Source organism: Theropithecus gelada, chromosome 11, assembly GCF_003255815.1.
Source record: "Theropithecus gelada isolate Dixy chromosome 11, Tgel_1.0, whole genome shotgun sequence".
NCBI lineage: Eukaryota > Metazoa > Chordata > Mammalia > Primates > Cercopithecidae > Theropithecus > Theropithecus gelada.
The window spans coordinates 14,792,898-14,809,168 of NC_037679.1; the positions used below are offsets into that span (position 1 = coordinate 14,792,898).

The 16,271-nt window shown below is 45.4% G+C and overlaps 1 protein-coding gene across 4 annotated transcripts in view; it reads right to left on the bottom strand.

The window, feature by feature from the left end:
• SARNP (SAP domain containing ribonucleoprotein) overlaps positions 1-16,271 on the bottom strand; it is a 66,151-nt gene that overhangs the window by 5,585 nt on the left and 44,295 nt on the right. For 3 of the 4 annotated variants that reach the window (XR_003121926.1, XM_025403691.1, XM_025403692.1), the window contains exon 10: positions 2,547-2,636. Coding sequence is in view for 3 of the 4 variants with exons in the window: in XM_025403691.1 (XP_025259476.1) it covers positions 2,547-2,636 (90 nt within the window). In the remaining variant the exon portion in view is untranslated. Of the gene's footprint in view, positions 1-2,427; positions 2,637-16,271 lie in introns of those variants that run through there. The other variant, XM_025403690.1, reaches the window with a different exon arrangement.

Below are 16,271 nucleotides of genomic sequence, written 5' to 3' on the forward strand. Positions count from 1 at the left end.
GACGGGGTTTCACCATGTTAGCCAGGATGGTCTCGATCTCCTGACCTCGTGATCCGCCCGTCTCGGCCTCCCAAAGTGCTGGGATTACAGGCTTGAGCCACCGCGCCCGGCAAAGAAGCTTTTCATAGGCCGGGCGCAGTGGCTCACGCCTGTAATCCCAGGACTTTGAGAGGCCGAGACAGGCAGATCATGAGGTCAGGAGTTTGAGGCCAGCCTGACCAACACGGCGAAACCCCGTCTCTACGAAAAACACAAAAATTAGCCAGGTGTGGTGGTACGCGCCTGTAATGCCAGATACTCAGGAGGCAGAAGAATCACTTGAACCCGGGAGGTGGAGGTTGCAGTAAGCTGAGATTGTGCCACCACACTCCAGCCTAGACGACAGAGCAAGACTCTGTCTCAAAAAAAAAAAAAAAAAAAAAAGCCGGGCGCGGTGGCTCAAGCCTGTAATCCCAGCACTTTGGGAGGCCGAGACGGGTGGATCACGAGGTCAGAAGATCGAGACCATCCTGGCGAACACGGTGAAACCCCGTCTCTACTAAAAAATACAAAAAACTAGCCGGGCGAGATGGCGGGCGCCTGTAGTCCCAGTTACTTGGGAGGCTGAGGCAGGAGAATGGCGTAAACCCGGGAGGCGGAGCTTGCAGTGAGCTGAGATCCGGCCACTGCACTCCAGCCCGGGCGACAGAGCGAGACTCCGTCTCAACAAAAAAAAAAAAAAAGACCTTTTCATAAAGCATCATCCTGTTGGTACAGTCCTCAAGATAGTAAGTTTTTGTAAGATATGGCCATTTCTTCCACCATGATTGTAAGCTTCCTGAGGCCTCCCCAGAAGCCAAGCAGATGCCAGCACCATGCTTCCCGGTCTCATGTATTTCTCCTTTATAGCAATGCAAGAACAGCCATATATCTATCTATCTATCTATCTATCTATTTATATATTTTTTTTTTTTTTGAGACGGTCTTTCTCTGTTGCCTAGGCTGAAGTGCAGTGGTGCAATCTGGGCTCACTGCAACCTCTACCTCATCCTCTGGAGTAGCTGGGACTACAGGCACATGCCACCACACCCAGCTAATTTTTAAAAAACTTTTAGTAGAGATGAGGTCTCACTATGTTGCTCAGGCTGGTTTCCAACTCCTGACCTCAAGTGATCCTCCCACACTGCTCTCCTAAAGTGCTGGGATTCTTTCATTTTGAGAAACTATCTGTAAACAAAGTGACAAGAACAGGAAATCTCATTTGAGTCCATTGTCCTTTTCCAGAAGGGAGTTAGGCACAACCAGTACTTATTAAATATTTTAAAACTATCCCTTTTTACACAGAATTGTTTCATTCTTTAAATATCACTTTGAGGTAGGTATATTATCTCCACTTCCTGGATGATGAAACTGAGGCTCAGGAAGTACTATAACTTATTAATACTAAGTGGCAAAGCCTTTTTCTTTTCCTTTTTTTTTTTGAGACCAAGTCTCACTCTGTAGCCCAGGCTGGAGTACAGTGGCATGATCTTGGCTCACTGCAACCTCTGCCTCCCGGTTTCAAGAGATTCTCAAGTCTCAGTCTCCAGAGTAGCTGGGATTACAGGCACACGCCACTGCACCCGACTAAGTTTTTGTATTTTTAGTAAAGATGGGGTTTCACCATGTTGGCTAGGCTGATCTTGAACTCCCAACCTCAATCTGCCCGCCTCAGCCTCCCAAAGTGCTAGGATTACAGGCATGAGCCACCGTGCCTGGCTGCCTTTTTCTTTTTTGAGACAGGGTCTCACTCTATTGCCCAGGCTGGAGTACAGTGGCGACATCCAGGTTCACTGCGGCCTTGACCTCCTGGGCTCAACCATCTCAGCCTCCTGAGTAGCTGCGACTACAGGTGTGTGCCACCACGCCTGGCTAATTTTTGTATTCTTAGTAGAGACAGGGTTTCTCCATGTTGCCCAGGCTCATGTCGAACTCCTGGGCTCAAGAGATCTGCCTGCCTCAGCCTCCCAAAATGCTAGGATTACAGGCACGAGCCACCACACCCAGCCCAGAGCCACTTTTAAAATCCAAGCCTACCTGATTCCAAACATTATACTCTTTGCCACTAGTCTAATAGACTCTAACACTGAATTAAGTATATTGATGGAATTCAGTGTTGCCACTTCATCCGGAAAAAAATTTATCAAGAAAAAGGCAAAATATTTGGGCACTTAAGAAGTAGGTGGGTGGCCAGACATAGTGGCTCATGCCTATAATAATCCCAACAATTTGGGAGCTGAGTGCGGAGGATCGCTTGAGTTCAGGAGTTTGAGACCAGCCTGAGCAACAGAATGAGACCCAATCTCTACATACATACATACATACATACATACATACATACATACGAAGTAGGTGGGAAAACAGTGTTTCTCTACTCAGTTTATTCACTCACTTCCTGAGTAACAGAGACCCCATCTCTACTTAAATAAGTAAATAAATAAATAGGTGGGGAAACAATATTTCTCCATTCAGTTTATTCACTCTAATTTCCCTTCAAGGTCTATGAAGCATTCCAGGTATATTTTTACCTCTGTATCCTCTGTGGTTCCAGTTCCAGCTGAACTTGTGACAATCCCAAATCGCTCCTTCCTCTTTTTCAGTTTCTCATCATCTTCAGACTGTTCAGGGACAAAGGAAATAATTGAAACAAACTAGCCTCCATTCACCAAGTAAATGGGAATGAAATGATAACTTATTGGTCACAAGGTGCTAAGCAACCTTGCACCAAGAACTAAGGATCACATAAAGAGATAAGATACATAAGAGGCCGGGCGCGGTGGCTCAAGCCTGTAATCCCAGCACTTTGGAAGGCCGAGACGGGCGGATCACGAGGTCAGGAGATCGAGACCATCCTGGCTAACACGGTGAAACCCCGTCTCTATTAAGAAATACAAAAAACTAGCCGGGCGAGGTGGCGGGCGCCTGTAGTCCCAGCTACTCGGGAGGCTGAGGCCGGAGAATGGCGTGAACCCGGGAGGCGGAGCTTGCAGTGAGCTGAGATCCGGCCACTGCACTCCAGCCTGGGCGACAGAGCGAGACTCCGTCTCAAAAAAAAAAAAAAAAAGATACATAAGAAACTGAATAAGCTAGCATATACTATATTGTACCTATAATGACTAAAAACTTAATTTTAGGCAGGGCCTCAATACTCATAGACAAGTAGAGTAAATAAACAGTAAGAGGCTGGGCATGGTGGCCCACGCCTGTAATCCCAGCACTTTGGGAGGCTGAGGCTGGTGGATCCGGAGGTCAACACCAGCCTGGCCAACATGGTGAAACCCCATTTCTGCTAAAAATACAAAAAAATTAGCCGGGTGAGGTGGCAGCCGCCTGTAATCTCAACTACTAGGGAGGCTAAGGCAGAGAACTGCTTGAACCTGGGAAGCAGAGGTTGCACTAAGCTGAAATTGCACCACTGCACTCCAGCCTGGGTGACACAGCAAGACTCTGTCTCAAAATAAAAAAATAAAATAAAATAAAATAAACAGTAAGAAACACCCATAAAACAAATTTCTATGCTCAAGCAATTTTGGCAGTTGAGGGATATGGAAAACTAAGGTTTCACTGAGTAACACCCAGTTACACCTAGTAACACCTAGTTAGAAGGTACCCAAACTACTTGTTGAACACTGCTTACATGTTACCAAGGAAAGAAAGGGGAAGAGGACCAGAGTGGTATTTCTGAAAAACTTATTTGTTTGAAACACCCAGCAAAGCCATAGAAGGCTTCTTTGAAATGATTCTTAAAACAGGTCAATCAAGGTGACAGCCAAAGTCAACTCTTTAAGAGAAATGCTGTGGACATTTTCCAAGCATCTGTGAAACTCATGATGTCTGCCTGGGAATGAGAGAATATTTCAGTTTACCATGAGTTGGAGCTGGCCATTATCCTAGGTGTTGGACATCATTCATGTCCAACAGTGTTCAGTATAAGAGTCTATATATTTTCCTATCAGAACCTAAACCCTACCACTTTATTTAGCCCACTTTAACAGTTATTTTCTCTTTCTCCACCTTCCCCTCACATTTTATCACCAGTCATCAGAAGCTCAGCCTCAGGATTAGAAAACATCTGAAATCAGGTAGGCTCCTCAGGTGTCTTTCCCCCAGGAAGGATTTTCTAAAATTTGGCACATATATACAAAGATCTCATTCTCTCATAATCTCAAGAGACCCTCTACTCCCTACAGATGTACCCATCCTCATTAAAGAGCAGGACAGTTTCTTTGACTTTATTTACATAAGTTAACCCAACAAAAGGACAGATCAGAAGAGTTCAAACAAGGGCACGGTGGCTCACACCTGTAATTCCAGCACCTTGGGAGGCCAAGGCAGGCAGATCACTTGAGGTCAGGAGTTGGAGACCAGCCTGGCCAACATGGTGAAACCTGTCTTTAATAAACATACAAAAATTGGCCAGGTATGGCAGCAGGTGCCTGTAATCTCAGCTACTTGGGAGGCTGAGGCAGGAAAATAGCTTGAACCCAGGAGGCGGAGGTTACAGCGAGCTGAGATCATGCCATTGCAGTCCATCCTGGGTGACAGAGTGGGACTCCGTCTCAAAAGAGTTCAAACCAACCTTTTTTTTTTTTTTTTTTTTTGAGACAGAGTCTTACTTCGTTACCTAGGCTGCAGTGCAGTGGCACAATCTCAGCTAACTGCAACCTGTGCCTCCCGAGTAGCTGGACTACAGGCATGCGCCACCACGCCCAGCCAATTTTGTATTTTTAGTTGAGACGGGGTTTTTCCATGTTGGTCAGGCTGGTCTCGAACTCCCAACCTCAGGTGATCCGCCCGCCTTAGCCTCCCAAAGTGCTGGGAATACAGGTGTGAGCCACCGCACCCGGCCTCAAACCAACTTTTAAATAATGTCTGTGTGGTGTTTCTGAGCTGGATTTGTTTTTAAACCCCAAGGAAATTATATTCCTACAGTCCATAGGCAGGCTGTCTCTCTGGGTGTCCCAAAACTACAGGGTCAAAAGCAAAGGTTACACCAAAAGACCTACAGAAACACAGGAATTTTTCAATGCATCTACTCTCAACCCCAACTAAGGAGTTGCCTTTGTCCCTGTGGCCACAGCAGCCTCCTATACAAATTAAAAGCAGAGCAGCTATCCAGCTTTCTGTGCTCAATTTAACTAGTCCACCTGTCTGAACACAGCAGGGAGGAATACTGTCTTGGTCTTTCTTTAACTCTTTCAGCTTGAGAAAGATGTTCATTTTCTCCCTTTTGCTGCATCTGCTTTCTAGTGAGTAGGAAGGGACCTAAGAAAGAATGACGGTTACAAAGCAATTAAGAATCCTATACAAGTTATCATTTAATCACAGTGTATTACTAGAATAAACTACTGCCTCCACAGTTTTTCTGCCTTTCTCATTATGACCACCAGCAAATCCACAATGGGTACCTCATTAATGTACTCTAAACTATTATAAAAACATTAAGCCAGGTTCAAAGACAAAAAGAAGTATTCTTGTCCTCAATAATAATAAAACTATAGCCATTGACATATGAGTGCTTAGTATGTACCAGGTACTGTGTGTAGTTCTTTACATGCAATATCTCATTTACTACTTTTTTTTTTTTTTTCCCCTGAGACAGAGTCTCGCTGTGTCACCCAGGCTGGAGTGCAGTGGTGCCATCTTGGCTCAATGCAACCTCTGCCTTCCAGGTTCAAGCAATTCTCCCGCCTCAGCCTCCTGAGTAGCTGGAACTACAGGTGCACGCCACCACGCCTGGCTAATTTTTGTATTTTCAGTAGAGATGGGGTTTCGCCATGTTAGCCAGGCTGGTCTCGAACTCCTGACCTCAGGTGATCCACCCACCTCAGCCTCCCAGTGTTGGGATTACAGGCGTGAGCCACCGCACCCAGGCTCATTTACTACTTTATTTTCATTTTTGCAGAGAGGGGGTCTCGCTATGTTTCCCAGGCTAGTCTTGAACTCCTGGGCTCAAATCAATCCTCTTGCCTCAGTCTTCCAAAGTGTTGGGATTACAGGTGTGAGCCACTGTACCTGGCATCATTTACTTCTTATAATAATCCCATGGAGTAGGCACTATAATTAAATTCATTCCATAGATAGGAAAACTGAGTCTTGGAGAGATTAAGTGACTCGCCCAAAATTTCACAAATAATACGAGGATTGGAATCCAGGACATTTTACTCAGCAATCCACTTTCTTAGCTTTACCACCTCCTCAAGGTATCGCACTTAAGTATTTCTTTGGAAGAACAGTAGGACAATTAAGTGCTTAATTCAGAAGGAAGAAGGATCATCAGAACCCTTAGCTAAAAACACTAGTAAATTTTAATCACTTCACTCAAATAATCAGGTCAAGAATACTAGGACCCCTTCTTCTTTCTAGCGTACCATATACCTACAATTTATAAGTAACAGTATCTAGGGAAAGGGCTCCAGTTAGTAATCTTGTACTAATGTTTTTCTCAGCTGAATCTGTTTCTAATTTTGCCTAATTGGCTATTCCATTTGTTGAGATGTAATAAAAGAATAAGGGGCTAGGAGCAGTGGCTCACACCTGCAATCCCAGCACTTTGGGAAAATTCCAGGAAGGATTTTCTAAAATCACCTGAGGTTGGGAGTTCGAGACCAGCCTGACCAACATGGAGAAACCCCGTCTCTACTAAAAACACAAAATTAGGCTAGGCGCAGTGGCTCACGCCTGTAATCCTAGCACTTTGGGAGGCCGAGGCAGGCGATCACCTGAGGTCAGGAGTTCAAGACCAGCCTGACCAACATGGAGAAACCCCATCTCTACTAAAAATACAAAATTAGCCAGGTGTAGTGATGCATGCCTGTAATCCCAGTTACTCAGGAGGCTGAGGCAGAAGAATCTCTTGAACCCAGGAGGCGGAGGTTGCAGTGAGCCGAGATCACGACATTCTCCAGCCTGGGCAACAAGACCAAAACTCCATCTCAAAAAAAATAAGGCTAAAAATAAGAATAAGGCTGGATGCAGTGGCTCACGCCTGTAATCCCAGCACTTTGGGAGGCCGAGGCGGGCAGATCACACGGTCAGGAGATTGAGACCATCCTGGCCAACATAGTGAAACCTTGTCTCTATTAAAAAAATACAAAAATTAGTTGGGCGTGGTGGCACGTGCCTGTAGTCCCTACTCAGGAAGCGGAGGCAGGAGAATCACTTGAACCCGGGAGGCGGAGGTTGCAGTGAGCCAAGATCGCACCACTGCACTCCAGCCTGGTGACAGAGCCAGACTCCATCTCACAAGAAAAAAAAAAAAGAATAAGGAAGGTTTCCAACAAACATTAAGTCCCACCACATTTTTTACTAACAAAGTCAAGAGGGAAAGTTTTCTTGATCTACTACCACTAAGATAAAGTGAATATAGAATATAAATAGAGATTTCAAATTGAGAACCTCTAGAATGTTCTAGTTGATATATCTTCACTAAGTCTCCTGGCCAAGTAGGAAACAGTTTTCAGGAAAATAAATGGAGGCTCTTCTTGTGGAGAGGCAAGACTAGACCACCATCTTTAGTTAAACTACCATTATACACTTTTTTTCCATTCAGTTTAGCACTAGCAGTACTTCAGCAAGTTCAAATCACAAAGGAGATAAGACTTTTGAAACTCAGAGATTATATCAGCACAAACCCTGAGGCCACATCCTCCCCCAACGTATGTCCACTTGGAATGTGCAGGCCAGTTTTGCTCCTGGTTCTTTATTTTGCTATATCCTGAAATGGGGAGTCTGATTTCTCCATTAGCCACCTGCCTCGCTCCCCACCTTTTTAAGAGACAGGGCCTCACTCTGTTGCCATGCTGTAGTGCAGTAGCATGATCATGGCTCACCGAAATGTTGAATTCCTGGGCTCAAGTAATCCTCTAACCTTAGCCTCCTGAGTAGCTAGGACTACAGGTATGTGCCATGCCTGGCTTTTTTTTTTTTTTTTTTTTTGAGACGGAGTCTGGCTCTGTCGCCCGGGCTGGAGTGCAGTGGCCGGATCTCAGCTCACTGCAAGCTCCGCCTCCCGGGTTTTACGCCATTCTCCTGCCTCAGCCTCCCGAGTAGCTGGGACTACAGGCGCCCGCCACCTTGCCCGGCTAGTTTTTTGTATTTTTTAGTAGAGACGGGGTTTCACCGTGTTAGCCAGGATGGTCTCGATCTTCTGACCTCGTGATCCGCCCGTCTCGGCCTCCCAAAGTGCTGGGATTACAGGCTTGAGCCACCGCGCCCGGCCTTTTTTTTTTTTTTAATAGAGACAGGGTCTTGCTATGTCGCCCAGGCTGGTTTCAAACTCCTGGACTCAAGCAATCCTTTCACCTTGCCTCTCAAAGTGCTGGGATTACAGGCATGAGCCACCACACCCAGTCTAGCTTCCTTTTTTAATAAGATCTTTGGTGCCTCTTCCAGAGATACAGGCAGAGCATCTGTTCTAAACCCATCAGGAGTTCCAGGGGAAGCAACAACAATACATCTTTCCCCCAACTCCCCACAAATAGATTGCCCTTCCCTCCCCACCCAGCACCCCTCAGCTCCTCTCTTAAAGCCTCTTTCCTCCTTTCCCTGCAGGGAAAGTGCACAACTGGGCCCAGTAAATCAACACAGTTCTAATGATCTCTCTCACTTGACCCTTCTAGCATGACGGTGTCGCATGGAAACAAATGTACAATAAACTTCACTCCATCTTTAGCTCCTTGCTGACAGGTTTTGATTCATGGGATGGCGAAACCCATCTGAGGGAAATTACCTCGATCAAAATGCATGTCTCTCTGCATTCATCAGGCCAATGCTCCCTCAGGCCACGCTCAAGTGCACAAATGGGGTTGTGGCATCTGCAGGCAACAGTGACCCCTCTAGCTCAGTGTCACATGCATTTGCAAACCTTTCCCTTCATCCCTCCCCCACCACCCTCCCTCAAATCCTCAACTACTAACAAAACTCTTTTTTTTCCCATGCATACTGCTGTGTGAGAAGAGAAGTGCTTGAGTCTGAAGTGCCCTTATTTCCTATCAAATCTATACTCCTAAAAACAAACAACTTGCACACAAAATCAAGAGAAAACTGTCCTTACTGGCCAAACACAGGCATTGGAAGTTCAGATTAATCCATACATTTCAATTCCTCCCTCCTCTTCCTTCTCAAGATTTAAAACACCAAGCCAACCAACTGATGGATGCCAGTAATTTCAATATATGCAACCCTCATGGTACCCAATACCTGCCTTGTTTGCTTTCCTTAAGATCTCATTTATAAAAATGAGAAATAACTGTGCAAAAGAGGAGAGAGTACCTATATAAGAACATAAAGCATAGTTTTTGGGGTTTTTTGTTTTTTGATTTTTTTTGTTGTTTTGAGACAGTCTCGCTCTGTCACCCAGGCTGGAGTATAGTGGCTCGATGTCAGCTCACTGCAACCTCCACCTCCCAGGCTCAAGGGAGCTTCTTACCTCAGCCTCCCAAGCAGCTGGGACCACAGGCGCAAGCCAACACACCCAGGTAATTTTTGTATTTTTTGTAGAGAGAGGGTTTCACCATGTTGCCCAGGCTGGTCTTGAACTCCTAAGCTCAAGCAATCTACTCGCCTCTGCCTCCCAGTCTCTGCCTCCCAAAGTGCTGGGATTACAGGAATGAGCCACCATGCCCAGCCCCAGGGTCTATATTTAACAAAACCAAATACCCTTACTATCATTGTATTTTCCATTGTAGAATACAGTTCCAAACTGAGCCCTTGAAAACAATACCTGGAAGAGAAAAGACAGACATTCAGCCTGCTCTAAGATACAAATAACATGTGTAAAGAGTACTTTGCACACAGGAACTATAAAACGTATTTAATAAACGTTAGCTATTACTTTTATTGCCGTATTTCTCCTGCTCCTTGAAACAAAGTTTGAGATCACAATCAAAATTTAAGCTAACAATGCCATTCATTCTTCTAGATAAGAAGTGAAATCATGGTGGCCTAGTATGGTGGTTCACACCTGCCATCCCAAGCACTTTGGGAGGCCGAAGTGGGAGGATCACTTGAGCTCAGGAGTTCAAAACCAACCTGGGCAACATAGTGAGATCCCATCTCTAAAAAAAAAAAAAAAAAATTTAGCTGGGCATGGTGGTACATGCCTGTGGTTCCAGCTACTCGAGACTCGAGAGGCTGATGGGGGAGGATTGCTTGAGCCAAGGAGGTTGAGGCTGCAGTGGGCCATTGTCATGCCACTGCACTTCAGTCTGGGCAACAGAGTGAGATCTTGTCTCAAAAATATATAAATACAAATAAATAAATAAATGAGCGAAATCACCAAAGGCTGGTAAGAATCAGATCCATTACCAAGGCAACAAGAAAACTCCCTTTAGCTGCAAGAAAAAAGAGTATATACTTGGACAGATGACTAAGGGTTAAAATTTGGGTTGTGGAAGAACAGTTACTGGACAAAATCAGTCTTCTCCACAAAGTCCTATTAACCATCTCCCTCCCCCCTCCTTTCCTTCCTGTCCTCCGGCGCTTATTTATTTATTTATTTAGAGACAGAGTCTCACTCTGTCACCAGGCTGGAGTGCAATGGCGCGATATCGGCTCACTGCAACCTCTGTCTCCCGGGTTCAGGCGATTCTCCTGCCCCAGCCTCCCAAGTAGCTGGGATTACAGGTGCCCGTCACCATGCCCAGCTTATTTTTTTTTTGAGACGGAGTCTCGCTCTGTCGCCCAGGCTGGAGTGCAGTGGCCAGATCTCAGCTCACTGCAAGCTCCGCCTCCCAGGTTTATGCCATTCTCCTGCCTCAGCCTCCCGAGTAGCTGGGACTACAGGCACCCGCCACCTCGCCCGGCTAGTTTTTTGTACTTTTTAGTAGAGACGGGGTTTCACCGTGTTAGCCAGGATGGTCTTGATCTCCTGACCTCGTGATCTGCCCGTCTCGGCCTCCCAAAGTGCTGGGATTACAGGCTTGAGCCACCGTGCCCGGCCTTGCCCAGCTAATTTTTTTTGGTACTTTTATAGAGACAGGGTTTCTCCATGTTGGCCTGGCTGGTCTCAAACTCCTGACCTCAGGTGATTCACCTGCCTCAGCCTCCCACAGTGCTGGGATTACAGGCATGAACCACCGTGCCCGGCCCTCTTATTTATTTTTTTTGAGACCAAGTCCCACTCTATTGCCCAAGCTGGAGTGTAGTGGTGCGATCTCAGCTCACTGCAACCCCCGACTTCCCGGTTCTTGAGATTCTCCTGCCTCGGCCTCCAGAGTAGCTGGGATTACAGGTGCCCGCCACCACCACACCAGGCTAATTTTTGTATTTTTAGTACAGACAGGGTTTCACCAAGTCAGCCAGGCTGGTCCTGACCTCAGGTGATCTGCCCGCCGCAGCCTCCCAAAGTGCTGAGATTACAGGCGTGAGCCACCACACCCAGCCTCTTTCTTTTTTTGAGACAAAGTCTCATTCTGTTGCCCAGGCTGGAGTGCAATGGCACAATCTTGGCTCACTGCAATCTCTGCTTCCTGGGTTCAAGCAATTCTCCTGTCTCAGTCTCTCGAGTAGCTGGGATTACAGGCGTGAGCACGATGCCCAGCTAATTTTGTGTATTTTTAGTAGAGATGGGGTTTCACCATGTTGGCCGGGCTGGTCTCAAACTCCTGACCTCACGTGATACACCCGCCTCAGCCTCCCAAAGTGCTGGGATTACAGGTGTGAGCCATCACGCCAGGTCAAACTATCTTCTCTTTCTCAAACCTTGAAAATCTGGGCTGCTAGGCTTTACTGATTTCATAAACCCTAATAATTAATGACTACCAATAAAATATATCTATTTAAGGTAATAGGTTAAATAGAGGTTCTCTAAAGGCCCCTGAGGAATCTCACTGAATTATGTGACATCAACATTATCAATAGCACTGCAGCCACAAAATTAATTCGTTCATTCACTAGTCAAATGAGTATCTACTTTGGGTCAGGTACTGGGAATACAGAGACGAATAAGATAAAGTTAAGGAATATGATCCTTAACTTCACGAGGCTTATGAATTCACCAAGTTACTATAAAGGTGTATACTACTGTTCTTTACATAACTGCATTATGAGGACTCATGAGGGAAATTTTCTTTCTAGCCCCCAGATCCAAAAGAGTTATGCTTTTCTTAGGCAACTTGTTAGTTTTTACCTTCTGAATCCTGTGAATAACCATAAACAGCGCAACTGTGCTTTCCCTTTCTACTGGCTGCCATAAGGCTTGGAGCCAAATGTTTAGCCTGTCTTTAGCAAGTGATTTTGAACATACAAATGGTCCCCAACTTACGATGCTTTGACTTAAGATTTTTCAACTTTACAACAGCGAACGATGCATGCTCAGTAGAAACTATACTTGATGTATCCATACAACCATTCTGTTTTTCACTTTCAGTATTCAATAAGTTACATGAGACATTCAACACTTTATTACAAAATAGGCTTTGTGTTAGATGATTTTGCCCAACTGTAGACTAATATAAGGGTTCTGGGCATGTTTAAGGTCAACTAGCTAAGCTATGATATTCAAAAGGTTAGGTGTATTAAATGAATTTTTGACTTAAGATGGTTTTTTTTTTTTTTTTAAGATGGAGTCTCGCTCCGTTGCCCAGGCTGACATGCAGTGGCACAATCTCGGCTCACTACAAGCTCTGCCTCCTGGGTTCACGCCATTCCCCTGCCTCAGCCTCCCTAGTAGCTGAGACTACAGGCACCCACCATCATGCCTGGCTAATTTTGTGTGTGTTTTTTTAGTAGAGACAGGGTTTCACCGTGTTGGCCAGGATGGTCTCGATCTCCTGACCTCGTGATCTGCCTGCCTCGGCCTCCCAGAGTGCAGGGATTACAGGCATGAGCCACTGCATCTAGCCTAAGATGGGTTTTTATCAGGATATAACCCACATCGTAAGGTGAGGAGTATTTGTGTTTCTATTAGAAGAGAGAGGCCAGAAGTATTGAGGTGAGAGAGAAACATGAGATCCAGAGATGAAAAGCAAACACACAGAAACAGAGATAGGAATTTAGAAAGCAAGATGAAGTGTAGTTAGTTACAAGGTTGCTGCTGGTCTCTTTAGAACATACTCCTCTATAAACATTAAAATACTTAATGTCCTGAGAAGAAAAAAGAGACGGGAAAGAATTACCAGGTTACAACTAGAATTTTTTTTTTTTTTTTTTTGAGAAGGAGTCTTGCTCTGTCGCCCAGGTTAGAGTGCAGTGGCAAGATCTCAGCCCACTGCAAGCTCCGCTTCCAGGGTTCAGGCCTTTCTCCTGCCTCAGTCTCCCGAGTAGCTGGGACTATAGGTGCTTGCCACCAGGCCCGGCTAGTTTTTTGGGGTTTTTTTTCGTATTTTTAGTAGAGATAGGGTTTCACTGTGTTAGCCAGGATGGTCTCAATCTCCTGACCTCATGATCCATCCACCTCAGCCTCCCAAAGTGTTAGGATTACAGGCACGAGCCACCACGCCCGGCCCTGAATTTTTTTTTTTCTGAGACAGAGTCTCGCCCTGTCGCCCAGGCTGAAGGGTAATGGCACAATCTCAGCTCACTGTAACCTCCACCTCCTGGGTTCAAATGATTCTCCTGCCTCAGCCTCCCAAGTAGCTGGGATTACAGGTGCCTGCAACCACACCCAGTTCAAATGATTCTCCTGCCTCAGCCTCCCGAGTAGCTGGGATTACAGGTGCCTGCAACTACACCCAGCTAATTTTTGTTTTTTAGTAGAGACAGGGTGTCACCATGTTGGCCAGGCCAGTCTCAAACTCCTGACTTAGTGATCCACCCACCTCGGCCTCCCAAAGTGCTGGGATTACAGGCATGAGTCACCACACCCAGCCTATAACTAGAAATTTTAAATTAAGGGTTCTTAGCAATGATTTCCATGGCATATATACTGTAGCCAGGAAGTAAGCTGCAAAAGGAAGATCAGATGCAATAATTGGCAGCTGAATACCACAGATATTTTCTAAAGTGTCTGTTCCCTTTTTACAGCAGAGTACCATTACTATGTCTACCCAAAATGGAGTTCTAACTTTATTTTCTAAACCCAATCTGTGTCTTCAAGATTCAAATTCATGAGAACATTTTTCGAATCTTACTAATTTTATCCTAAATACAATAAAGAATACTGCTCCTTGCTTGTGTGCCATGGCTATTTACTCTGCCAAAAGGGGTCCAATTTGATTTAATTAGCACCCCATGGGTTGTGTGTTGAAAGCATTCACCTTCTTCAATCTTTTTTTTTTTTTTAAGACAGAGTTTCACTCTTGTTGCCCAAGCTGGAGTACAATGACGCAATCTCGGTTCACTGCAACCTCTGCTTCCCAGGTTCAAGTGATTCTCCTGCCTCAGCCTCTCGAGTAGCTGGGATTACAGGCGTGTGCCACCATGCCTGGCTAGTTGTGTGTGTGTGTGTGTGTGTTTAGTAGAAACGGGGTTTCACCGTATTAGCCAGGCTGGTCTCGAACTCCTGACCTCAGGTGATCCACTCGCCTCAGCCTCCCAAAGTGCTGGGATTGCAGGTGTGAGACACCACACCCGGCCCACCTTCTTCAATCTTATTACCATTGCCACTCCGGATCATATAAAAAGAAACTAGGAGAAACAAAGCAAAGTGTAACCCAAGCATCATTAGGGAATTTGAACTCAGTAATTCCCAAGAACATAAAACATGAGTACTTTTACTGGATTCAAATAAGAAACATCATTATTCTCTGCGACCAAAAGAATTAACCAAGCCAGGCACTGTTCCTGGTCAAGTGTAACAAGCTCACTCACTTATCATCCCTCCTTATACCATGTGTGAGAAGCAGAAATTCCAATCTAAAGAGTCCAGTGAGAAAAATCCTTACAAGCAGAAAGAAGCATTTCAGGGGAGCTCAGGTACTGCTATTATTTTCCCCCTCAGAAGTCTTTTCCCTAGAGTGATAGAAAAGAGGCTGACAGAGAGCTAAGATGTCATATTTCACAAAAATAACAAATAACTGCCCCCCTCTGTAAATGAGTTACCATATTAAGATGTTAATAGTTCTCAGGCCAGTCTGATTTCCAAGGGAATGCAAGGTAGTATGGAAAAAGGAAAAGAGGGAGCCTTTTGGCCACTTTTCCTGAATCTCAGTGCCACATGACTGATGGCAGGATGAAAAGCAGAGCCTGGGGGCTTTCAGGCGATGGTAGATTAATGATGACATGGTCTTGACTTCCCAGAGGTAAAGGTTATGAAACACTCCAGGGTAAGCGAGCTTCCAATTTCATACTCTCAGGATGAATGACAGCAACTGATGGTTATTCTCTCAGACACACTTGGATGTTTAAAAACACAGCTGTCACCTCCCCTGCCCCAGTTTCTGAAACTGTTTATTCCCGAGCCTTTATGCCAGCCAGACAACAGAACTTAGGGTGGTCCCAAAAATCAATGCACAGAGCTTAAGTATATGAAGGTGAGAGACCAGACTAGCAGCAAGTACACCACCTTAGCAAATAATATAGTAGAGACACTCCAATACTATCCACACACATACACATAACACATCTCCCCAATATAACTATCTTAACCTACTCTCAACAGTCTCTTTCAAGTGTGAGATCAGTATCAACTTTCTAGGGCTGGTAGGGTGCTAGGAACTTTAAAGGGAACACCAGGAATCGTATCTCCTCTTATCTTCACAGGATTTGAAGCCCAAGAACACAGTCAGGTAAGAACTACTTGCTCACTAGGTTCCACCACCCTTTCCTTCTCTTGTCCTAATCAAGCTCTTTCCCCAACCCCCACTCCTCTTCAACCCCAGAGGAGGTCGTTTCGGTCTTGCTCTAGCTGATTGTAGGACAAAGCAAGGCAGGTGGAGGAAATGAAGGCTTCACACTTGAGACCCCCAGAAATCAAGTTTCTATTAAAAGTCCCCATCTCCCTCCCTTAAAAGCCAAGGAGCTGCTGCTTTTAAGGATAAGTGATGCAGAGCCTGGCAGAAATGTCAAGAAGTCAGTAGAGGGAAGCTGAAATTTTTTTTTTTTTTTTTTTTTTTTTTTTTTTTGAGACAGAGTTTTGCTCTTTCTGCCCAGGCTGGAGTGCAATGGCACGATCTCAGCTCACCACAACCTCTGTCTCCCGGGTTCAAGCGATTCTCCCGCCTCAGCCTCCTGAGAAGATGGGATTACAGGCATGTACCAGCACACCTGGCTAATTTTGTATTTTTTAGTAGAGACAGGGTTTCTCCATGTTGGCCAGGCTGGTCTCTAACTCCCAACCTCAGATGATCCGCCCACCTCGGCCTCCCAAAGTG